The sequence below is a fragment of the Pongo abelii genome, chromosome 10 (genome assembly GCF_028885655.2).
Source record: "Pongo abelii isolate AG06213 chromosome 10, NHGRI_mPonAbe1-v2.0_pri, whole genome shotgun sequence".
NCBI classification, from domain to species: Eukaryota; Metazoa; Chordata; class Mammalia; order Primates; family Hominidae; genus Pongo; species Pongo abelii.
This window is the reverse complement of record NC_071995.2, coordinates 671,856-697,525: the sequence shown is the minus strand read 5'-3', so window position 1 is coordinate 697,525 and position 25,670 is coordinate 671,856. Positions and strand designations below refer to the sequence as shown.

Below are 25,670 nucleotides of genomic sequence, written 5' to 3'. Positions count from 1 at the left end.
TGTAGAATTTTGGTTGATAGCTCCACTGGCCAAGAAGGTAGCTACTAGTTACTTAAATGTAACCACTTAAATGTGAATGTAGAGGCTGGGCATGGTGCTCGCGCCTGTAATTCTAGCGCTTTGGGAGGTCGAGGTGGGCAGATCACCTGAGGTCAGGAGTTCGAGACCAGCCTGGTCAACATGGTGAAACCACGTCTCTACTGAAAATACACAAAAAAATTAGCTGGGCGTGGTGGTACACGCCTGTAATTCTGGCTACTCAGGAGGCTGAGGTATGAGAATTGCATGAACCCGGGAGGTGGAGGTTGCAATGAGCTAGATCACGCCAGCGCACTCCAGCCTGGGAGACAGAGTAAGACTCTGTCTCAAAAAAAAAAAGGGTGAATTTAGGCCAGGCGCAGTGGCTCATGCTTGTAATCCCAGCACTTGGGGAGGCTAAGGTTGTGGATTACTTAAGCCCAGGAGTTTGAGGCTGCAGTGAGCTATGATTGTGCCACTGTACTCCAGCCTGGGTGACAAAGTAAGGCCCTGTCTCTAAAATAAATTTAAAAATAAATAAAATCAAAATATGTGAATTTATTGAAACTAAATCAGATTTAAAATTCAAATTCCTACTCAGCCAACCAAATTTCATGTGCTCAATTGGCTAATGTGGCTGATGGCTACTATATTGAAGAGTGAAGATGGAAATGTTCAATAACATTTACTGCACTACCAGCTCCCTCCATAGGCCCTCAGAAAGCTTCCCTTTGCCATCCCTGTTGGCCCCAGGATTCCTGGAGAAGTGAATTTGAAAGCAGCTGAGTTAATGTGTAAATGGGCATAAGTGAGTTTGTAAGAATGTTTTGAAGTCAGCTTTTATTCTCACTTCTGTATCTTGTTTGATGTGGGTATGCCCTACTCAGTCTCCATTAGCAGAGGCAACAGATAGTGGTAATTTTCCCTAAAATTTTTCTAATTACATCAATTTTCCATCAGGGAGGGTCTTATTGGTAAAATTAAACTAAAAACATTAGATTCTTCTTGCTCTGTTTCAATTTTTAAAAAAGCCAACAATTTCTAGCCCTCAAATTTTACACACTGAAATTCAGACCTATATCTGATATTTTATATTGTTACACAGGAAGTATTTAATATAAACTTTTTTTTTTTTTTTTTTTTTTTTTGAGACAGAGTCTCACTCAGTCACCCAGGCTGGAGTGCAGTGGTGTGGTCTCGGCTCATTGCAACCTCCACCTCCTGGGTTCACGCCATTCTCGTGTGCCTCAGCCTTCCAAATAGCTGGGATTACCAGCATGCACCACCACGCCCAGCTAATTTTTGTATTTTTAGTAGAGAGGGGTTACACCATGTTGGCCAGGCTGGTCTCAAACTCCTGACCTCGTGATCCGCCTGCCTTGGTGCTGGATTACAGGTGTGAGCCATGACACCTGGCCAAAACACACATTAGAAACAGAATTTAAGAGCTGGAGGGATCTTAGGAATCAACTCTTTTGATAGCTTCACATTCACAAACAAGAATGTAAGCCCCAGAGAAGTTAAGTGACTTGCCTAAAAACACAGTGACTCAGCACACATAGAGGAATCCAGGCCACCTGGCTTTCACCCTAGAGCTTTTCCCACAATTCAAAATTAAAGGATCTTCTTGCTGCTGCTTTCTTCAGTACCCTACAACAATGCTTTGCCCCTTCTACATAGCAAGATCCCTAGGGTCTCATTGTAGACCCCTCTTTCCATGAAACTAGACTCAGAGTAGTTTCTGAGTCACTCTGAGTGTCTACTTATCTGTAAGTTCAAGGATATTCTAAAATATACTTTCCAAGAGACAATCTCCCTAAAAATGTCCCTCCGGCTTTACACCACAAAAATCATCCTAGCAGTAAAGAAAAATAGAAACCATTTCCATCCACAGTGATAACCTCCACGTAGGTGCAGTTTCAGCACCAGCCAAATGTCAGCAACACTCTTCACTACAGCTTCCCTTACCATGAAGTGCCTCAACAGGGCATGCATGTGGTGCTTTTATATCCCCGCAGTGTTTAACCCAATATCCACGTGGTAGAGACTCAGCAGTTGCCTCTCAAGTGGGAATTAGACTTCAAAGACTCTGATTAAAGTCTAGAGCAGGGGTCAGCAGACTACAACCTGTGAAGCCAACTCTGGTCTGTTTTTATGAATATCTGACTCTTTTTGTAAATAAAGTTTTATTGGAACACTCCCACACTCGTTCATTTACATGTTGTCTATGACTGCTTTCACATTATTATAGAATTGAGTCATTGCAGCAGAAATCATGACTCACAAAGGCTGAAAAATATTGGCTCTCTGGCCCCTTACAGAAAAAGTTTGCTGGCTGGGCACGGTGACTCACGCCTGTAGTTCCAGCACTTTGAGAGAGCGAGGCTAGCGGATCACTTGAGCTCAGGAGTTCGAGACCAGCCTGGGCAACATGGCGAAACCCCCATCTCTACAAAAAATACAGAAACTAGCCAGGCATGGTGGCACGCGCCTGTAATCCCAGCTACTGGGCTGGGGGTTGGGGCCTGAGGTGAGAGGATCACTTAAGCCCAGGAGGCAGAGGTTGCAGTGAGCAGAGACTGTGCCACTGCACACCAGCCTGGGTGACAGAGTGAGACCCTGTCCCAAAAAATTAAAATTAAAATTAAAAAAGCTTCATATAGCAATTTGAATTTTATAAAAGAGAAAAATGAAAAAGAAAAACTTTGCTGACCCCTGGTCCAGGGTTACAGCGTGACATGGTAGATAAACCATTTTCCAAAGCCTTTTTTCTGTTTACTTCCAAATGATGCTTATGAGATGGGGAAAGGTCCAAATCCAGAAAGATCTTGCCAAATCAAAACCATTATTATAACCAATTACAGCTGTTTCCTTTTCAAACCAATGTGCTTATTAATAGGAAATTTTTTGAAATATATTCAAGTACTTTTCTCTTTTGCATTTTTTTTTGTTCCTGTTTCCCTCTATTCAGCCAGATGTATCCATATTATCTAAAAGATAATGAGGATTTTGACAACAGGGGTGCAAAGAGAAATAAATAGTTAATATTTTGCTTCTGGCATCCAAAATAAGGTTTTTCAGAAAGTTTTTTTTTTTAAGACATGGTCTTGCTCTGTCAGCTCAGGCTGGAGTGCAGTGTCATGATCATAGCTTACTGCAGTCTTGAGCTCCCAGGCTCAAGCAATCCTCCTACCTCAGCCTCCCAAGTACCTGGGACTACAGGTGCTGCAAGCTGCCACATCTAGAAAAATTTTTTTTTGTAGAGACAGGATCTCACTGTGTTTCCCAGGCTGGTCTTGAACCCCTGGGCTCAAGTGACCTCCTGCCTCTGCTTCCCACAATGCTGGGATTACAGGTGTGAGCCACCATGCCCAGCCAAAAAGTTCTTGTACAGATGGGATCTCACTTTGTTGCTCAAGCTGGTCTTGAACTCCTGGGCTCAAGAGATCCTCCTGCTTTGGCCTCCCGAAGTGCTAGGATCACACATATGAGCCACACTGCCCAGCCAAGACAATATTTTTGACAACCAGGTTTTCTTGAGAGATAGGATTTTCTAAATTTCTTCATTTCCCTTTGAATTGTTGTCATAGAGTTCTACATCAGATACATCCCAGCCAAACAGGAAAAAAAAAAAAAAAAAAAAGACAAAGCAAACATTTTCTGATTCTAGATTAAGGGGACTACAGGAAGAAGTAATCTCAGCTACTCAGGAGGCTGAGGCAGGAGAATCGCTTGAACACAGTAGGCAGAGGTTGCAGTGAGCCGAGATGGCGCCACTGCACTCCAACTTGGGCAACAGAGCGAGACTCCATCTCAAAAAAAAAAAAAAGTGCTTAGAATAGTGCTTGATACATAGTGGTATTATTATGAGGGGTGGGGTGACAGATATTACTGGTAGACTTTTTAAGGAGTGCTGAGAAGATGGGTTCCAGGACTCATTCCCATTCGGGAATGTGGAAGGAGATCACCTCACAGGGTGCCCTGTGCCAACTGGAGCAGCCACATCAGAGCAAACTCTGCTGAAAGTGGGGCTGAGCTTGCCTTTCCCCTGCCCTTCGTCAGCAGCCCTCAGTTCCCATGTGCCCAGGGGGGCTCAGGAGCACTGGTCAAGCATCTTGCAGGAAAATTTCGAGGGGCTTATCTTAGAGATGTGGGCCACTGAGTGGATACAGTGGGATGGGGGCACATACAAGTCAAAACCAGGTCTCAGGACGGTCCACATTGCCATGAGCCAAAGTAGCGCAGACAGCAAGGGAGAACACTGGATCTCAAAGGCAGAAAGAGAATCACCCATGAGTGACTATGGCCCCGTATCAGACATCAGCCACCAATGCCAGCAGAAGACCCAGGAGCAGGACCTGTGTCTCTTCAGCAGTCAGCAATTCGGGCGGGCCCGTGGGCCCAGCAGCTCCAGAACAGAAAGGAGCAGAGATGGAGAGTCCACAGGACAGATCCAAGAACCGTCCCCACCCCACCCTCCCATGCACCGAGGTGCCATCTTCTGCAAATCTGAAAGACTGAGCATTGTGTCTAAAGTGGACTGTTTCCCATTTAAATGATTAAATCCAACTATGCTTCATAGATTAGACTAAAATATGGCCCCCATTCAATTGTCCAACCCTCCCTCGTGCCACTGTCCAGAGGGATGGGAACTTATGGCATTTCATAGAACTGAAGAAATCACCTTTTTTTTTTTTTTTTTTTTTTTTTACATTTGAATGTGGTGAGGGTAAACGTGTGACTCTGCCTGTCTTCCTCCTGCCCGCACCTCTTTAAGCCCTGAATTGGATTACAGGTTAACACCCTGCCATGCACGTCTACAGACATCCCCACACCCACACGTGCACAAGCTTGTGTCTAAAGCTTGCTTCAGGAACAAGTCAGAAGAGTTTTGGGTTCTAAGGTAAACAGGAGAGAAAAAAAAATTTCTAAAAAAAGACTCACTCCTGGTAATTTTATTTTAAAAGTAGGGAGAATACCGCTACTTGCATAAACAGGCTTCGAAGGTACTACTCCCTGCTCCCTCTAAGGAGTTGAAGGAATCAAACAATCCGTCAATAAAAACGTATTGTTCACTCACTTTGCAGAACAAAGCCTATGCTTTGGAGCCTATTAGGTAAACTACAATTTTTAAAAAAACTTTTAGGGGTATAGGGAACAAAGCAAAGAACAACAGAAATCCCACTGCCTCAGTATTGAGACTGTGCTGGAGGTCACTCCACCCGTGGCGACTGGGGACCATACTCAGCGGTGAAGTCAGACGGCGTGGTCCTCAGGCTGTTTTTCAAATTCCTTGATAAATACTCAGGATTTCTTTGCCAGTCGTAAAGCTACTAGCTCAAAGCAGGCTGGGTGACCTCAGACAGCTCCGCTGGGACTGGAAGGTCACTGGAGCCACTCGTGAAAATGATGCTGTCACTACCAACTCAAAAGGCGCCATGTGCCACCTCCTGGAGCACACACATGTGCACACACATACACTCACACGTGTGTGCATGTGCACACACATACACTCACACGTGTGTGCATGTGCACACCTCCCCCAGGGGCTGCAGCCAAGACGAGCATCCCACATCAGAGGGATGAATGGCAGGTCTGTCCCGCCAGCTGTGTGCTCTCTCCCACCCGAAGAAAGCAGCAGAGACTCAGACGGCGGAGCCTGGAGGAGCCCACGCAGTCTGTTCCCGGCACCTGGTGCGTGTGAAGGGACTTGAGGGCAGCGAGATGGAATCAGCAAGAGAAAACATCGACCTTCAAGTAAGTTCTCTCTGGAAGAGAGCAGAGGGGAGACTGGGAGTAGAGGTGAAGCTGGAAGAACAGAGGATTGATACTTTAGTCACTTGGTATTCTCCCTCCCCATTCTCTTTCTTACTCACCCCCTTCTCCAAATGCTCCCTAGGCTTTGTCTCTTTATTTTCTCTTTCTCTCTGTTTCCCTATCTGGTTCTTCACTCGTTTTGAAATATCTGAAAAACAGATTGGTTAAATCCCTTTTGGCCTCTGCTTCCTCTTGTCAGTCAAAGAGCTAATTAGATCCGTATTACCAGAAAATGATTTCACATTCTGAGCAGTGCTTTCCCCAAGCCCCAGGACAGTAGAGACTTCTCTTAGAGCTGCCGGGCAGTTCTTTGGAGACAGGAAAGATATGAGTTTTGAGGCTAGGAAGAGAGGCAGCTGGCCAACTTTGCATTTTACAGGTTGGAAAAACTTGAGCCGTTTCTTGGCTATCTTCACAAAGCTCTACTGTGTCGGACAGAAAGCGTCTCATTCGGACAGTGCAAGGAAAGGAAATCAGTCTAATCTCCTACGAAGAGGCAGAGATGTGTGTCCCTCTGTAGCTGGGATGGGCTTGGAAGGCATCAGAGGTTCCAGTCCACTGCTGGAAGGGAAAGGGTGGGATATTACGGTGAGAGGAGAGCCAGATTGCTGGGAGCTGCACTCTCTGACTCCCTGCCAATGGATAGAATAGAACGAACCCTTCTATGACCACTGCTGAGGTTGTGTAACATTGCAGAGAATCAAAGCGTGGAAAAGGACTTTTGAGATCAAGAATTTCTGATCCCTGAACCTGGTCCTCAAACAAAATCTTAAGCAGCCACCCAATATATACTTGAGATTAAAGAAGAGCTGTTTTGTTGAAGCAGAGTATGTGCATGCGTCTCTCTCTCTCTCTCTCCCTCGTTCTCTGTGTGTGTTTTGGGCAGGGTGGCGTGAGTCTGGCAGAGTCTCTGTCCTTGGCCCCTCCACCCTTGAGACACCACCAGGGAACTTGTAGGACTGCTTGGTGTGCTGTGTGAAAACCATTCACCTAGTACAACTGCATACCCAGTGCTGTTTTCCTGGATTGGCAGCCAGCCCCGAGAGCGGTCCCACCGCAAGGCTTGCTGGTCCCTCTGTCTGGAACCTTCTTTCCCTGGTTTATCTCGTGGCTGGCCCTTCCTAGTACATTCAGGTCTCAGCTCAAATGTTACTTCCCCAGGGAGCCCTCCTCTGACCAACCTGTTTACAGGATGCCTCCTCCCCAATTCATCTTTATCATTTGTTTAATTTCTTTCATAGCACTGCTCACCACCTAAAGTTACACTGCTTATTTATTTAGTATGTATTGCCTGTCATTAGGACACAAGATCTCTGAGAGCAGGGCTCCCCTGTTTTATTCACTGCTGCAGCCCTAGTGCATGAGGCAACTCTTGGTACACAGTAAGTGCTTTAGAAAACATTTGTTAAATGAATGAGTTAAGGAAGCCATGAGTTGGAGAGGCTCTGAGATAGGAATAAGGTCACTTAATTGGCCCAAGACCTCCAGTCCATGTCTTCTGTCCCTAGTGTGTGTTTTCTTCTTATTTCTAGTTCTTACCTCTATAAGATCCTTGGTTGTTAAGGAAATTGCTTTGCTGCTTATTTTCATTCTCAGAAGAGCAAGTTTCTTATGTGCTGATGGGTTGAACAATCCAGAGTTACAGGCTAAGGACTCTGCATCTGAACCAGAGGTTCAGAAGGAAAGAGGTGGTGGGAGGAAGAAGGAAATGACTGGCTAGGCTTGATGAATGTCTGTATCTCTAGCAGGTAACTGAGGTGTTAGTGTACTTCCTCTTCATTTGTCATTCACTCTCTTCTAATATGCTATTTAATTCTTGTGTCTTACTCACATCTTCCTTTGCTCCGAAGGTTATCCATTATTTTCTACAATTTACTGTCCACCTTTGCCTGGGCACAGTGGTCTACGCCTGTAATCCTAGCATTTTGGAGGCTGAGTCAGGAGGATCACTTGAGCTCAAGAGCTAGAGACCAGCCTGGGTAATATAGCAAGACCCTATCTCTATTAAAAATTTAAAAGTAATTAGCTAGGCATGGTGGCGTGCACCTGTAGTCCCCACTACTCAGGAGGCTGAGGTGGGAGGATTGTTTGAAGCCAGGAGTTCAAGGTTGCAGTGAGCTACAATCATGCCATTGCACTCCAGCCTGGGCAGCAGAGCCAGACCCTATCTCTAAAAACAAAACAATAACACTCTTTAGTTAAAACAATGTTTCCCCAGAACGTGGTACAATTATCACCAATGGGTGGTAAAGGTACTATCAATGGCTGACAACTTTTTATTATAATGTTTATTTTTACAGTTTTTTTTGAGACGGAGTCTCACTCTGTCGCCTAGGGTGGAGTGTAGTGGCACAATCTCAGCTCACTGCAACCTCCGCCTCCTGGGTTCAAGTGATTCTCCTGCCTCAGCTTCCCAAGTAGCTGGGATTATAGGCATGTACCACCACACTTGGCTAATTTTCGTATTTTTAATAGAGACAGGGTTTCATCATATTGGCCAGGCTACTCTTGCACTCCTGACCTCAAATGATCCACAAGCCTCGGCCTCCCAAAGTGCTGGGATTACAGGTGTGAGCCACCATAGCTGGTCATCTTTATAGTTTCAGTATTCATTAGAAAGAGCATAACAGGGCTGGGCTACGTGGCTCACGCCTGTAACCCCAGCATTTTGGGAGTCTGAGGAGGGCAGATTATGAGGTCAGGGGTTCCAGACCAGCCTGGCCAAGATAGTGAAACCCTGTCTCTATTAAAAATACAAAAATTAGCTAGGTGTGGTGGTGTACGCCTGTAGTCCCAGCTACTCAGGAGGCTGAGGCAGGAGAATTGCTTGAACCCTGGGGGCAGAGGTTGTGGTGAGCTGAGATCGTGCCACTGCACTCCAGCCTGGGTAACAGAGCAAGACTCTGTCTCAATAAAAAAAAAAAAAAGAAAGAAAGAAAAAGAAAAGAAAAAAGAAAGAAAGAGCATAACAACTTATCAGACCTGTGATTCCTTTTTTTTTTTTTTTAAGAGACAGGCTCTTGCTGTGTCACACAGGCAGGAGTGCAGTGGTGCAATCTCGGCTCACTGCAGCCTTAACCTCCTGGACCCAAGTGATCCTCCTGCCTCAGCCTTCCAAGTAGCTGGGATCACACATGTGCACTACCATGCCCAGCTAATTTTTTTTTTTTTTTAGTGATTGGGGTCTCACTGTGTTGCTCAGGCTGGTCTCTAACTGCTGGGCTCAAGTGATCTTCCTGTCTTGGCCTCCCAAAGTGTTGGGATTACAGGCATGAGCCACATGTCCAGGCAATTACAACATTTGTATTGCTTAGGATGAGCCTAAAGTAAGTGGCAGAAAGTTTTTTGACACCTTTATGCAGCCCTTGCACATGACCTGGGCATACCCTCAATGTCTCAGTAACTGTTTCTGTCTGACCTGTTCAGGAGTACGGCAGCCTTGGGTGACATGGATCACAGGTGTGTGTGCCCACACCTACTACTGCACTGAAACATTGAAACCCTGAACATGGCACAACTGAAGTTTGGGAAACTCTAATCTAAAATAACATTAACTTGAGCCTCTATAATCAGTGTTGCAGATGTGCCTCCAGGTCAAGACCTGTGAGACTGGGATGGGTAGCAGCAGTACAGCTGGCTGTGAAGAGTGGCACACAGCACTCAGGGCAGGTGGCCTCACCAGGTGGATGCCTGGAGCTACTCCTTTTCTTCTACAGCCTGTAACTGTGGCCTCCAAGCCTCTGCCCTTCTCCCTGCCTTCACTGGTAGCCCTGCCAGGGAGCTAAGCCTGCTCATCTCCCAGAGTCTGGATGTATGAAAGGTTGAGGATAATCCCTTTCTTCCCCTTTGAGCCAACGTTGCAACCCTACCCACAAGTACAGAGTTTAAGCCCCTAGCCTGGCTCCTTCTCAAAATGGAGCTCCTCTTGGGCTTCCAGATTCCCCAGGCAGATTCAGTTATTGGCCCCTTTTTTCCCACCTGTGCTGCATGTTGATGGAAATGTGAAGATGATCTGCTAAAAGAGGAACTAAGACTTGTCCATACCGAATGCAAATTCAGTATAGCTCAGGTTAAGTATAACAAGATACAGATAGAATGAGATGGGAGCGGAGGTAAAAATACTTATGAATAGAAGAAGGTCTATAGACAAAGTACTCTGGGAGTATTTTTGTTTGTTTGTTTGTTTGCTTTTAAAGACATATATAAGCAGTTATATATTATATATAAAATATAATATAATATAATATAATATAATATAATATAATATAATATATAATAGCAGTTATATAGAGAGAGAATAGCAATTGTATATATAATAGCAGTTTTAGGTTCATGGCAAAATTGAGAAAGAAGGCACAGAGATCTCCCATATAGCCCCTCACCGCACATGCATAGACTCCCCATTATCAACTTCCTCCTCCCATATAGCCCCTCACCCCACATGCATAGACTCCCCATTATCAACTTCCTCCACCAAAATGGTACATTTTTTTTTTTTACAACTGATGAGCCTTACATTGACACATCATTATGACCCAAAGTCTACAGTTTACATGAGGGTTCACTTTTGGTGTTAAACATTCTATGTGTAATAACATGTTTCCACCGCTATAGTATAGTATAGTATAGTATGGTATGGTATGGTATGGTACGGTACGGTACAGTATAGTATAGTATAGTATTAGTATAATAGAGAAGTTTCACTGCCATAAAAATCCTCTGCATTCTGCCTGTTTATTGCTCCTTCCCCTCTCAACCCCTAGCAATGACTGACTTTTTGTTTTGCCTTTTCCAGAGTGTCACATAGTTGGAATCATACAATATGTAGCCTTTTCAGATTGGCTTCTGTCACTCAGTAATGGCATTGAAGTTTCCTCCATGTCTTTTCATGGCTTGATAGCTCATTTCTTTTTAGTACTGAATAATATTCCAGTGTCCGGATGTACTACTGTTTATTTTATTCACCTACCGAAGGACATCTTGGTTGCTTCCAAGTGTTGGCATTATGTTCATTCTGTATAAAGCCACTCTGGCTGGGCGCAGTGGTTCACACCTGTAATCCCAGCACTTTGGGAGGCTGAGGTGGGCGGATCACTTGAGGTCAAGAGTTCGAGACCAGCCTGGCTATCGCTAACATGGTGAAACCCCACTTCTGCTAAAAATACAAAAATTAGCCGGGCATGATGGCAGGTGCTTGTAATCCCAGCTACTCGGGAGGCTAAGGCAGGAGAATCGCTTGAACCCAGGAGGCGGAGGTTGCAGCCAGCTGAGATCGCACCACTGCACTCCAGCCTGGGTGACAGAGTGAGACTCTGCCTCAAGAAAAAAAAAAAAAAAAGACTGGGTAGGTTTTTGTGTAAACATAAATTTTGAATTCATTTGGGAAGATACCAGGGATTGCAATTGCTGGATCATATGGTAAGACTATGTTGAGTTTTGGAAGAAACTGCCAAACTGTCTTCCAAAATGGCTATATTGTTTTGCATGCCCACCAGCAATGAATGGGTGTTCCACATTCTCATCAGCATTTGGTATTGTCAGTGTTCTGGATGTTGGCCATTCTAGTAGCTGTGCAGTGATATCCCATTTTTGTTTTAATTTGCATTTCCCTAGTGACATAAGATGTGGAGAATCTTCTCACATGCTTATCTGCTACCTTTGCATCTTCTTTAGTGAGGTGGCTGTTCAGGTGTTTTGCCCATATTTAGTGGGGTTATTTATTTATTTATGTATTTATTTATTTTTTTGAGAAGGAGTCTCACTCTGTCACCCAGGCTGGAGGGCAGTGGCCCGATCTCGGCTCACCACAACCTCCACCTCCCGGGTTCAAGCGATCCTCCTGCCTCAGCCTCCTGAGTAGCTGGGACTACAGGCGCCCGCCACCATGCCCGGCTAATTTTTGTATTTGTAATAGAGGCGGGGTTTCACTATGTTGGCCAGGCTGGTCTCGAACTCCTGACCTTGGGAGCCACGCGCCTCAGCCTCCCAAAGTGCTGGGATTACAGGTGTGAGCCACTGCGCCTGGCCTTATTTTCTTGTTGTTGAATTTTAAGATTCTTTGTCTGTTTTGGATAACAACTCTTTATTAGATGCATCTTTTGCAGACATTTTCTCCCAGTCTGTGGCTTGTCTTCTCATTCTGTAGACATTGTCTTTCATAAAGGAGAAGTTTTTAATGTTAATAAAATCCAGCTTATTAATTATTTCTTTCATGGATTGTACCCTTTGGTATTGTATACGAAAAGTCGTAAGCATATTCAAGGTCATCCAGATTTTCTCCTATATTGTCATTTATGAGTTTTATAGTTTCACATTTTACATTTAGGTTTATAGTCCACTTTGAATTAATTCTTGTAGAGGGTGTAAGGTCTGTGTTTACATTCATATTTTTACACGTGGATGCCCGGTTATTCTGGCACCATTTGTTGAAAAGTCTACCTCTGCTACATCGTATTGTCTTTGTTCCTTTATCAAAGATCAGTTGGGTCTATTTCTGGGTTCACTATTCTGTTCCATTGATCTATTTGTCTATTCTTTGCCCAAAACACATTGTCTTAATTATTGTAGCTTTACAGTAATTTTTTTTTTTTTTTTTTTTTTGAGACAGAGTGTTGCTCTGTCACCCAGGCTAGAGTGCAGTGGCGCAATCTCGGCTCACTGCAACCTCCACCTCCCAAGTTCAAGCGATTCTCCTGCCTCGGCCTCCCGAGTAGCTGGGATTACAGGGGCCTGCCACCACGTCCGGCTAATTTTTGTATTTTTAGTAGAGATGCGGTTTCACCATCTTGGCCAGGCTGGTCTCGAACTCCTGACCTTGTGATCCACCAGCCTCCGCCTCCCAAAGTGCTGGGATTACAGGTGTGAGCCACCGTGCCTGGCTGCTTTACAGTAATTCTTGAAGTCGGGTAGTGTCAGTCCTCTGACTTTGTTCTTCTCCTTCAGTATTTTGTCACCTTTTGGGTTTATTTTATTTTATTTTATTTTATTTTTAGACGGAGTCTCACTCTGTCTCCAGGCTGGAGTGCAGTGACATAATCTTGGCTCACTGCAACCTCCGCCTCCTGGGTTCAAGTGATACTCCTGCCTCAGCTTCCCGAGTAGCTGGGACTACAGGTGCCCACCACCACGCCCAGCTAATTTTTTGTATTTTTAGTAGAGATGGGGGTTCACCATGTTGGCCAGAATGGTCTCGATCTCTTGACCTCATGATCCACCCGCCTCAGCCTCCCAAAGTGCTGGGATTACAGGCATGAGCCACCTCGCCCTGAGGGTCTTTTGCTCCTCTGTATAAACTAACTATACAATTAGTTTGTTGATGTTCACAGCTGATTTTGATTGGGATTGTTTGAATCTAGAGTGAGTCCTCTTATCCATAAACATGGAATATCTATCTCTTTATCTATTTATTTATAAATTTATTTATTTATTAAGATGGAGTCTTGCTCTGTCACCCAGGCTGGAGTACAGTGGCACAATCTCAGCTCACTGCAAACTCCGCTTCCCAGGTGGAAGCAATTCTCCTGCCTCAGCCTCCTGAGTAGCTGGGATTATAGGCACGTGCCACCATGCCCAGCTAATTTTTGTATTTTTAGTAGTGCCCGGCTAATTTTTGCAATTTTTGGAAGAGACAGGGTTTCACTATGTTGGCCAGGCTGGTCTCGAACTCCTGACCTTGTGATCCGCCCGCCTTGGCTTCCCAAAGTGATGGGATTACAGGCGTGAGCCACCACCCCTGGCCAAGAGATTTTAAAATGACTTGCCAGGAGCAGTGGCTTACACCTATAATCTTAGCACTTTGGTACATCACCTGAGCTCAGTTTGAGGCCAGCCTGGGAAACATAGTGAAACCCCATCTCTACTAAAAATATAAAAATTAGCCAGGTGTGGTGGTGAGCGCCTGTAATCCCAGCTACTCAGGAGGCTGAGGCATGAGAATCGCTTGAACCTGGGAGGCGGAGGTTGCAGTGAGCTGAGATCACACGACTGCACTCCAGCCTGGGCAACAAAGTGAGACTCTATCCTTCGCCTCCAAAAAAAAAAAAAAACTACTAATCTCACTTCTAGAATCAGCCTAAGAAAATGATCGAAGTTGTGTTTAGATATGCAAAGATGTTCACTGAAATATTATTCATAACAAAAAATGGAGAGTCCAATAATGAAGAAATGGTTAAAGTTTGATACATCTGCAAATAAATATGGAACAAATATGTTTTGGAAGAATACTTAAGGGAATATCAAAATGCTAATCGTGTTAGGTTAAAGAAGTAAGATACACAAGCTCATAAACACTTCATCTCAATTTCCTTTAAAAATCATATAGAATAAATATGTGTAGGAAAACTATTGGAAAAAATAAACCAAAAGGTTAATACTAGTTATTTCTGGATTATGGGTTTATGAATGATTTATTTTCATCTATTACTTTTCACTTTTTATTTCCTTTGCACATTTTCTACTAACCCATATATTTAGAATAGAAAAAACGTGTAGTTTAAAAAAGAAAATTAGAGAAGCAGGTGTGCCTATATGCAAATGAGTAGATTTCATGGGCTACTATATATATACATATATATACACACACACACACACACACATTTATTCACTGTTTCTGATTACCATAAAAAATAAACAGTTTATACATGACTATCGTGTATAAGTAGGCATCTCCTTTTAAGTGGCTGTTCCACTTTTTAATAGTTTTACATAGGACAACTCTTATTTTTTGTATCTGAATATGCTCCAAGATTAGAAATGTGACATCCCTGCTAGGCGCGGTGGCTCACACCTGTAAATCCCAACACTTTGGGAGGCCAAGGTGGGTGGATCACCTGAGGTCAAGAGTTTGAGACCAGCCTGACAAACATGGAATACAGGCATCTACTAAAATACAAAATTACTAAAAATACAAAAAAATACAAAATTTACTAAATTTTTGTATTTTAGTAAATACAAATACTAAAAATACAAAAATTAGCCGAGTGTGGTGGCGCATGCCTCAGCTACTCTGGAGGCTGAGGCAGGAGAATAGCTTGAACCCGGGAGGCAGAGGTTGCAGTGAGCCGAGATCGCGCCACTGCAGTCCAGCCTGGGCGACAGAGACTCCCTCTCGGGAAAAAAAAGAAAAAGATAAAATCACTTGAGATAGATAGATAGATAGATAGATAGATAGATGGATGGATTTGGGATGACTTCTTTGAAAAGACAGTCATTGAATGAGCTGCGAAGGATGAATAGGACTTTGACTAGTGCAAGAGTATTCTAGTGCTGAAAACAGTGTGAACAAAAAGCTGGAGGCAGGAAAACACAGGGCATATCTGGGGAAGGATGAGTAGATACATTTGTTTAGACTCTAAGGTGAATGGAGGAGAAAAGTGAGAAATAGGATTATAAAGGTAGGTTGGAATCAGATCATGATGGACCCTGAAGGCCAAATTTGGTTTATTAGACTAATAGGCCTTCCAGGTCCTGTGTAGAAGTTCAACTCTGATGGGGGGCATGGGGTGGTTAGATTTGCAGGTGACAGCCAAATTTTTTATTCCTTGCCCAGGCCTTTCCTGGACCTCCGTCTGAGAGCCCAGGTGCCTCTGCAGAGCAGAGAACACTGATGAACACGGCCATTCATTCGGTCAGTTCATCCCCGATGAACGGGTGTAGCCCTTGTTTTAAAGAGGAAAAAATCGAGGTCCAGAGACGTGTGATGTTTAACTGGGTCTTAGAATCTTCATGGCATTGGGCAGGGTATCTAATGAATAAGAAAGACTACTCAATAAATACGTATTTGTTAGGCCAGGCGCCAGTGGCTCACGCCTGTAATCACTGCACTTTGGGAGGCCAAGGCAGGCGGATCATCTGAGGTCAGGAGTTCGTGACCAGCCTGGCCAATAAATATGATGAAACCCTGTCTCTACTGAAAATATAAAAAAAAATGAGTCAGGTGTGGTGGCAGGCGCCTATAGTCCCAGCTACTTGGGAGGCTGAGGCTGGAGAATTGCTTGAACTCAGGAGGCAGAGGTTGCAGTGAGCCGAGGATCGCACCATTGCACTCCAGCCTGGGTGACAAGAGTGAAGTTCCATCCAAAAAAAAAATGTATTTGTTGACTAATTGATGTATCCAATTTGCCATGCACAGTGAAAGGGTCTTTCACACACACGATGCAAACGAACCCTCCCAACTACCCAGTGGTCATTACTACACCATTAATGGATGCAGACGTGAGCTCAGGAAGGTCAAAGACAAGACCACAGAACCTGGAAGCGGCACGGCAGGACTGAAACCTAGGTTTTCTTTTTGCTATACTCAAACTCAGTGGTTTTCAAATGTGGTCCCTGGAACAGCAACACCCCATCACTTGTTAGAAATGCAAATCCTTAGACCCACCAAATCAGAAACCCTGGAGATGAGGGTTTCTGCAATCTGTGTTTTCACAAGCCCCCTGGTGACCCCGATGCACACTAAGGTCTTAGAATCCTCACTTAAATCCATAAGTGACCGATGTACGGGGGAAATGGAGACTTCAAGACTGGCTCCTTTCTCCCAGGTAGTCCTGTAGCACCTGCACTAGACCTGGAGTAAGCAACGCACCGAGTCACGCAGAGATGTCAGCAGATCAAGGGGCCCAGGTTGGAGCAGATGCCAGGGAGGAGGAGCTGCCAGTCACTTTCTAAGAAGACAAAGGTTCTAAGCCTCTCAAGTCCAAACTTCTTGTTTCAGTGTGGGGCACCACCACACTGTCACTGCTACTATGTGCATGCCACATACTTGTGGGATTTACAGCCACTATGATGAGAGGTGCTTTGGGATTACTCCAACCTAGGAAAGAGACGTGTGTGACAGGCCCACCCCCACTAGAAAGATTAAGCATAATGAAGGGCTCAGGTGAAGATGAATGTCTCTCTCCTGTCACCCAGCCTTGCATCTCAGGAGAGGGAAGAGAGCTACTGAAGGCAAGAGTCGGCTTTCCCACGGGGCACCTGGGCACAGACACCTGAGGGATGGGGGAATATGCCTTCTACAGGGGTGGAAGAGAAGGAACAGAGGGGCCTGGCACCCCTGAACAGTTTGAGGGCCTTGGGAACGGTAGGGAGGACAGGGGGCAATGTGGAAGTCAGGTGGGAGAGAGTGCCAGCCCAAAGTCTGCAGCATCACCCCCAAGCTTCTGTGAAAGAGCTCCCAGTATCCTGGAACAGCGAGCCTCTGAGCTAGAAGTTGACCAGGCTCCACGCCAGGAGAATGGAAAACCCCTGCGCCTCTCCAGAGGTGAACTCCCTGTTTCCACAACCCTCGTCCAGGGAAGCAGGTTTGTTTACCCTCAGGTTTGAGGGGTCAGGCTTTGGTCGTTTTGTTTTGTGTGCTTGTCTTGTGCCTCGGGTGTGGAGTCCAGAGACCAATTGTCTGCCCGGATACACATTTTCAGTCCTAATCTGTACACAGCCTCACTCACACAACGAGGACCTTTCCTCTTCTGCTGCAGTTTCCTAGAAATGTGACCGCCCAGTGTTATGATTCAAACAGGGCTCAGTCCCAAGGGATAGCGGGGCAGGGTGGGGTTGGTAGCATTGGATCTTTAATGCCGCACCCTTCCTCTGTCCCTCTCTTTTTCTCTGGTTTTCATAGTGATCTACGTAATTTAAAGTTCACCCACACCCCTTGTTGTGAATTGCCTTCACTAGGGTTGGGAAGGGGAGCAGGAATCTTGCAAAGCTCATGACCTAACCCGGTTGCTGCAAAGGAGTCTCTGTAAATGGGATCCTGGGCTGCTCCAGGCACTCACGGGCAGCGCCCTCCTGCCCCACAGAGCTTTCCTGCAGAGCTCTGTGCTTTCAGGCCCTCAAGGGGCAGTCCACGAGGTGGAAGCTCCTGTAAAAGCTGAGATTTCGCTTCACCACATAGGAGAAAAAAATATCCCGGGGGCTATGGAGTAGCCTGAAGAGGAGGCAGGTAGGATGGAGGGGAGCACAGGGTAGACAAGGCTTATCCTCAAGTTGCCACTAGTGTCCTCAAGGTCCAAGAAATCAGTATTTTGCCTGTGCTGTTTCCAGAACGCTAATCACAGTAGTAGTGGCCGGCAGGGGGCTGTCCCTGTGAGATTGTGTGAGAGAATTAGGAAAAGAGAGAAACCTTGTTATTTTGTTTTCCATTCTCCATGTGACCTGCAGTATTTTTCCTCCTCCCATAAGAAGTCAGCTTCCTCCCTCGCCATCCCGATGTGACCTACTTATCTGCTCCCTTGAAAGGGAGGTGCTCTGGAAGACATCCCAGTCTGGGGCGGTTCTGAGTCTCAGAAACAAGCTCTTTAATAAGGAAAATCCAGAAGCTATAAAACTGGCGGGCAAGGTATTAGGGAGGCTGGAAAACGTTGGAGAAGAAGGTAAATGGAGGCTAGTGGCGCCACGGCAGAGTATTTGGTGGTGTGCTATCAGCCCTCAAGGCTGACTCATGCCATGACTAAGGGAAATTGGTTGTGGAGCCATCAAAGAGGGCAAACGTCAACTGCTGGAGAGAGTGCATGGACAGAAGTACAAGGAAAATATGCTGGAGAGAGTGCATGGACAGAAGTACAAGGAAAATAAAGTCCAGCTCTTCCAGGTTGACCACTTTGTGCCCCTACTTCACAGAGCTGTGATCTAATCTCTGAACCCTTTTCCTTATCTGCAAAATGAGATAATAATTTTTATCTCAGAAGACTGATGAAAATGCTAAATAATTTACTCTACCCTCTGTTACTTCCTAGAGAAAACTTAAGCAGATTTCAGAACAAAGGCACATAAATCATAACGGCTACCATTTATTTCTAAGTACCCACTCCATAAGAAGTCCTATATACATAGTTTTCTCACTTAATTCTGTGAGGAATCAATTATGCTCATGTTACCAGTAAGGAATCCAAGGCCCAGAGAAGTTAAATCACTTGTGCAGTCACATAGCTAGCAAGCAGCAGAACTGAGGCCCGCATCCATGTCTGTCTGTCTCAAGGCATATACTGATTGACTGTAACATCATTTGCCTTCAAGGATTTGCCAAAAACCCTTGTCCCCAGATCTTAAGTAAATTTAGAATGCTGAGTCAGATTGGGGCCGAAGGAATCAAAGAATAATTGGGTTATATAATGCTATGATTTTATGCTAATCTTGGCACTAAAGAGAGATTGTCTCGCAGTCTGGAAGACTGTAACTGCCTATCTGGTCTCTAGCCACTGAGCCTCTAGTCTGGCCTCCCTCCAATCCATTCTCCTCACTGTAGCCACAGAGAACATTCTCCTGCTTCTCAGTGGTTCCCAGCTGCCCTCAGGATTATATCCAAACCCACTGGGGCCAGGGCTTGGCCGGTTCTTAGTAGGCCCTACCTCGTTTTTAAAATCAAATGCATTAAAATATACCCATATCACTTACTAAATATGAATTCTATCATGTAAAATTTTTGAAACAATTCATGATTTGAATTTTGGAATTATTAATTTAAATGTTCATTTTTCCTATGTAGGTGTCAATAAATTTTTTTCAGGTCTCAAATACTTGGGACCTTCAGGAAGCCCATAGCCCCAAGTACTGTGCATATAACGTCTAACAGTGAAACAGCCCCGTGTGCAGGCCCCGTCCCCTTGCCCTGTATGCCAGGCTTTCTGTAAATCCTTTTTCCTCTGCCTAGAACTCTGTTTCTTCATTGTACACGGCCCACACTATTCTCCCCTCCCTCCTTGCCCTGCAGTCTATTTATTTTGATGTAAGTTCATATACGCTTAACCTCTGGTTCCCCATCTGTAAAATGGGAATAGCAGTGGTATTTCATAGGATTATTAAGAAGATCGAGTTAATACACCAAAGCCTTTCTACACAAAGTATCCTGGGAGCTTGTTGGAAATGCAGAATCTCAGGCCCCACTCCAGAGGTACTGAATCAGAAACTGCATTTTACCAAGGTCCCCTGCGATTCAGACGCACATTTATGTTCGAGGAACACCGCACTCGCACACTGAGAACAATGTCTGTTATATAATAAGCACTCGATAAATGATGGCCAGTATTAAGGTGATGAAGTCAGGTTTTTACAGCTGTTTCTGGTTTTCCTTCTTGCCTTACTTTAACTTGCAGACAGTGGTACTCAATGGTGTTCCTGGGAAACTCTGGCACCCTGGGAGCCGGCCCATGGCACTTCAGCTAATGCTGAGGCAGCAGTGAAGACCATGGTTCCTGCGCTCAGGTACCTTCACTCCATCTGCAGAGGGAGACAGACAAGGAAATGGGCAATTGCAATAGATGGTATTATAAGGGCTATCAAAAACGGAAGTAGAGGCGCTGGAGCACCTTGTGGGGTTAAGGAAAGTGTAATCTAAGACCTGAGAGATGAGTTGGTAACTCAAGATTCCCCCCAAAAGTGACAAAATAGTTTCTACTGGAAGAGTAGACTGACTGCTCCCATGATGTGAGGGGGGAGCAAGTTCCAGAAAAGATGCGACCTCTTGGCTGATGGCAGAGTCGCTGCGGTAAGGCGTGGCTCAAACCACTGCCGCTAAGAACAAATGTTGGCTTTGGCTTCGTTGCAAAGCAGCCGCTCAGTGGCCGTACGACGCTTCATCTCTCCGAGCCTCGGCTTCCTCATCTCCAGCCCTAAAATGACGACACGGCCCACAGGTCTTGTGAGGATTAAGTGAGGGGACGTGATGTACACAGTTCCAGGGACAAAGTCGTGTTCCCGAACCGGGTGTTTCTTCCCTTCTCCCCTCCCTAGTTTGTGAGCCGCGTCGCAGCGTGGCGGATGGAGGCCCGAGGGCTGGCGCGACTGCAGCCTCGACGCTTCCCTCCGCGGACTCGGGAATGCCACCCTCCCCTCCCCACCCGGAGCCGGGCTGGGAGGCCGCGGGGCTGCGACGGGGCCGAGCCTCCAGACAGCCGCGCCGCCGGAGGGCAGCCCGGGAGGGTCGCTGAGGGTCACAGGTGGGGCGCTGTGGGCCGGGAGAACGGGCCTGGGGTGTTCCTGGAGCCCTCGGTGGCCCTTGCTGGAGGCTTGGGCAGCTCCAGGCGGACAGAGCGGCGCAGGCAGCAGGGGAGCCGGGTCCCGAGGCGAGGGCGCCTGTCCTCGGGAGGTGACGGTTCCCGTGCTCCGCAGGCGGCCGTGGCCCGCGGGCCGACCCGGGGGAATGGCGGGAATGCCCGGGCGCTGGGCGGAACAGGCCGCGGCGGCCGGCCTAGCTGGGGAGGGAGGGCCGGGCTGGCGGGCGCGGAGTGGGGCGTGGGGGAGGCCGGGGCCCGGGAGCGCGAGGGCGCGGGGCCGGCGGAAACCAGGTCAGCTGACGCGGGCGGGCGCGCAGGGCAGGGGAGCGGGGGGAGCGCGGCCCCGAGCGCACTTCCGGCATCCGGTCTGCGGCGCTGGGGCCCGGCTTGGAGCTCTGTCACGTGGCTTCATCTCTTCCTTCCCCCGCGGGAGGCCCAGGGCCGCCCTCACCTTTTCCCGGCGCAAAACCGGCCCCGCAGCTCCTTCACCTTCGTCTCCCCCGGATCCCCCACTCCCAGCCCGCCCGCTCCGTGGGCAGCGCCGCCGGCTGCAGGGTCCGGGGAGCGCCAGTCTGGGCTATTTCGGTTCCTTTTTTCTCACAAGAGTCCTTGATGTCCTGCTGAGTTTTCCCTGGGCTTCCTTTAGTTATTAATAATAACAGCGCCGGGCGCGGGGGGCTCACGCCGGTCATCCCAGCACTTTGGCAGGCCGAGGCGGGGGGACCTGAGGTCAGGAGTTCAAGACCAGCCTGGCCAGCATGGCGAAACCCCGTCTCTACTAAAAATACAAAAATTAGCCGGGCGTGGTGGCGGGCGCCTGTAATCCCAGCTACCCTGAGGCTGAGGCAGGAGAATCGCTTGAACTCGGGAGGCGGAGGTTGCGGCGGAGGTGCAGATCGCACCATTGCGCTCGAGCCTCAAAAACAAAAACAAACAAACAAACAAAACTACCACTTCTGGGCCCTTTGTATGAAGCAGGCATTTTGCATAGACTTTTTTTCTCTCTGATTTTTTAGGGCCACAGTGTAAGTATTATTAACCCCGACTTACAGATGAGAAAACTTGAAGTTCAGGAAAGTTATGTGCTCAAGGCCACAGCTAGTTAATGGCTCAACTGGGATTCACATTTCAGGCCGCCTTCCATACCCCAAGGGGAGGCCATGCCAGGACCATGTTGAAAGGTGGTGTTCTGCTAGATTCTACCCTAAAGCGGCATTGTCCTCAAAGACAGATATTTTCTGAGCCAGTCTAGGAAATAACCTAGCTCCAGGGCAGTGTTAGAAGAGACTTCCCTTACAGCCTGTGTTTTTTTGAGACGGAGTCTCGCTCTGTCGCCCAGGCTGGAGTGCAGTGGTGCTATCCCGGCTCACTGCAAGCTCCACCTCCCGGGTTCACGCTATTCTCCTGCCTCAGCCTCCCGAGTAGCTGGGACTACAGGTGCACGCCACCACGCCCGGCTAATTTTTTGTATTTTTTAGTAGAGATGGAGTTTCACCCTGTTAGCCAGGATGGTCTCGATCTCCTGACCTCGTGATCCGCCCGCCTCAGCCTCCCAAAGTGCTGGGATTACAAGCGTGAGCCACCGCGCCCGGCCCTAGCCTGTTTCTTTAGCACAAGAGTCTGTCTGATCAGAGCTAGTGATCTGGAACTCTTTCCTGACTTCCAGGAGAAGCATTTTGATTTGGGGCACACTCTTCCCATCCTCATGGCCGCTCCCCACTCCTTTCACCCTGGGGAGAAAAGTAGGGTTTGCTTTTGTCCAGAGACTCTCCAGCTGGAAGCCACCTGCAGATCAAGGTAGACATCAACCTAGAGAATCTGCAAAGCAGGAGGTGGAGGGGATTGGGTGGGGGGAGGGAAGGGAGACAGGAGAGGCAACGCAGTGCAGCCACTTTCCCCTGCTCCCTTCCAAGTGGGAAGGTAGGGCTGTTCCAGAAGGGAGAAGCGGTAGTTTTGAAAACCAGTGAGCAGTCTGCACATGGAAGGTAGAGTTTTTGTTTTGATGAGACATTAATAGGGCAATGGCTGGTTTTCATTATTTGAAAATAGTACAAGCACATTGTCAAATAATTTCACCTCATAAACATGGTTACATAAGAGAACAGCCTGAAAACCGCCTGGAGGACCCATACCTTAAGAACTCTAGACACAGGCAAGGCAAACAATTTATGAAGATCACTTCTAACCCCAGTCTCTTAAGTTGCAGCCCTCCTTCCGTTCTTCTGGGACTGAAGCTGGGAGCGGTCTGTAGCGTTGGAACCGCAGTGGAGGGGTTGGAGTGGGGTGGTGGGATGGGGGTATGATTCTCCTTTTCTGTATGAGTAAACAAAACACAAACAGAACAATTAAAAATGTGGCCTAGCACATGATTCACACCTGGAATCCCAGCACTTCGGGAGGCCAAGGTGGGTAGATCACTTGAGGCCAGGAGTACAAGACCAGCCTGGCCGACATAGTGAAGAGACGGGGGTCTCTACTAAAAATACAGATATTAGCCCTACTTGGGATGCTGAGGCACGAGAATCACTTGAACCCTAGAGGCTGAGGTTGCAGTGAGCCCATATCGCACCACTACACTCCAGCCTGGGTGACAGGGCAAGACTCAGTCTCAAAAATAAAACAAAATAAAAAAAAAGGACCATTAAGAAGAAAGGAGGAATAGAAGTTAAGTACCAGGGATGAATTAATGACTGTAGTTGGGACTGAAGGCCCTGCTGTCATTGAAAGGGAGGTGTGAATGAGTTATATTGGAAGAACTACACTAACTTTGCTCAGGCAAGGAGCCCGGAGGCCTACCTTTTTTTTAAAGCTTCAGTTGCCACATTTGTAAAACAAGGACTTTGGATGTGATGGTTCTTAAACTGCCTCCAAGTTTGGAAACTTCTGATTCTAAGATGCCAAGATATTTTCATTAAGTGATGCCCAGTTCTTCCATCTCAGTACCTTGGTAATCATGTGACTGACTGCTCAGCTTTCCTGCTTTTGTGAGATCATTACTGCCAGTTCCAAGTGCATTTGGCTGCCAGAGAGCAAACATTCCGTGTGTGAACTGGGGATACATATTGTTGTGACAGTAGGTCTGGCACACTGGGGGGATGCTGACTTAACCTGAAACAGCACTAAACACAGTGTCATCTCCAATACACTATTCGGGGGCCTGGGCTTGGGCAAAGCCTCCTAATTTGCTTTTAGATGGCATCAATCTTCATTCCTTAGGCCTTTGAAGAGCCAAGAATCAGAATCCTAGGAACCTTATAGTTTGTACCTGTGTTTCTATAAAAGTTAGTGGGTCTACCCCTGCCACTTTCAATCAGGTGGGATTTGTTACACCTGGACCATCATTAACCAGCTTAATAGCTGAAGCTGTACTTGATATGATCTAGGGTTGGGGTTGGAACCCGTCCTCAGGAGGCACTTGCTGGGGAGATCTATGTATATCACTTGACTAACACAGTCACAGCAAATGGTCATGTTCTCTCAGTAGCAGCCCACACATAGTTTCCAGAAGGCATCAGTAGCTCCTTATAGGTACCTCAAACCTACAAGTCCATAAATGGAGCCATAGGTTAGGGTGGGAATGGGGATTTTTTTTTCTTTTCCGTTCATTCTTACACAGCATTCTGAGTGCCATCACTGAGGCATACACAAAAAGTAGAAACAAAGATCACCTTCAGCATAGAGGTTAAGGACACAGGCTCCTGAGCTAGACTGTCCAGGCTTGAATCCTGGGTCTGCCACCTCCTTGCTGTGCTGCCTGACCTAGGGCAAGTTACTTCACCTCTCTGTGCCTCAGTGTCTTATAAGACTATTGTGAGGGTTAAATGAGTTAATTCATGTAAAGCACTATGAGCAATGACAGCCCCATGTAAGTGTGACTATTATTGTGGCAAGTCCTATGGCAACTGACTTAGACATTTATTTAACATTAATTACAGTTCTTTTTGAAAGGGAAAATACAGGAAATTACTGAGTTCTGCCACACTAGACTGTAACAAATGTCTGCGACTGGGGTACGTAGGAGGAAGGAAATAAACAGATGGACCAGGCCCTTGTTTCTTTTACTTCCTTCTACATAAAGGGGTTTTGTACTGTGCCTGATTGCTTTAATTTTTGGGGGCAAAATAATATGAATTGGAAATCTCTCCATGTCAGAATACATAGATCCACCTTTTATTTTTAACTGTTGCAGAGTATGACTTACTATGGATATACACTAGGTTATTTACATACTCCCATATACTGATTGATACTGATCTAATGTTCACTGTGTACTGGATGTGGGAGGGAACATAGGTGCTAAAGCAGGGTGGAGCATGGTTCCCGAGAGGTTTGTTATTTTGTGGGGGAATTCAAGACTTAGGTAAAATAATTGGAAATCAGTACAAGAAACTGTGTATAAAATATTAAACTGGATTTAAAACTAAGTGTCGGCCGGGCGCGGTGGCTCACGCCTGTAATCCCAGCACTTTGGGAGGCCGAGGTGGGCGGATCACGAGGTCAGGAGATCAAGACCATCCTGGCTAACATGGTGAAACCCTGTCTCTACTAAAAATACAAAAAATTAGCCAGGCGTGGTGGTGGGCACCTGTAGTCCCAGCTACTCGGGAGGCTGAGGCAGGAGAATGGTGTGAACCTGGGAGGCAGAGCTTGTAGTGAGCCGAGATCACGCCACTGCACTCCAGCCTGGGTGACAGAGCGAGACTCTGTCTCAAAACAAACAAACAAACAAACAAAAAACTAAGTGTCAATGCTAGTGTAATACTCAGTGGTGGGTGAAAAGATCAGATTTAATAGGAAATAACAACACAATGTATGCATATATCGGAGCAATGGGCCTGGCTCCTGAAA

At 46.4% G+C, this 25,670-nt stretch overlaps 1 protein-coding gene and 1 long non-coding RNA gene across 3 annotated transcripts in view; one reads left to right on the top strand and one right to left on the bottom strand.

Moving 5' to 3' along the window:
• Positions 1-4,890: 4,890 nt before the first annotated feature.
• On the bottom strand, positions 4,891-23,817 carry LOC129049022 (uncharacterized). Of its 2 annotated transcripts, XR_008511773.2 has the most exons (4): positions 23,619-23,817; positions 22,955-23,135; positions 5,895-5,983; positions 4,891-5,786 (listed from the first exon to the last, which is right to left on the bottom strand). It is a non-coding gene; the product is annotated as an uncharacterized LOC129049022 (long non-coding RNA). The 2 variants fall into 2 exon arrangements; XR_008511772.2 differs by lacking the exons at positions 4,891-5,786; positions 5,895-5,983 and adding an exon at positions 16,712-20,046.
• The window catches only part of NINJ2 (ninjurin 2), a 92,923-nt gene continuing 72,837 nt past the window's right edge, over positions 5,585-25,670 (top strand). The window contains exon 1 of the mRNA XM_002822734.3: positions 5,585-5,775. Coding sequence (XP_002822780.2) covers positions 5,605-5,775 — 171 coding nt within the window. The 5' untranslated portion in view covers positions 5,585-5,604. The remainder of the gene's footprint in view (positions 5,776-25,670) is intronic.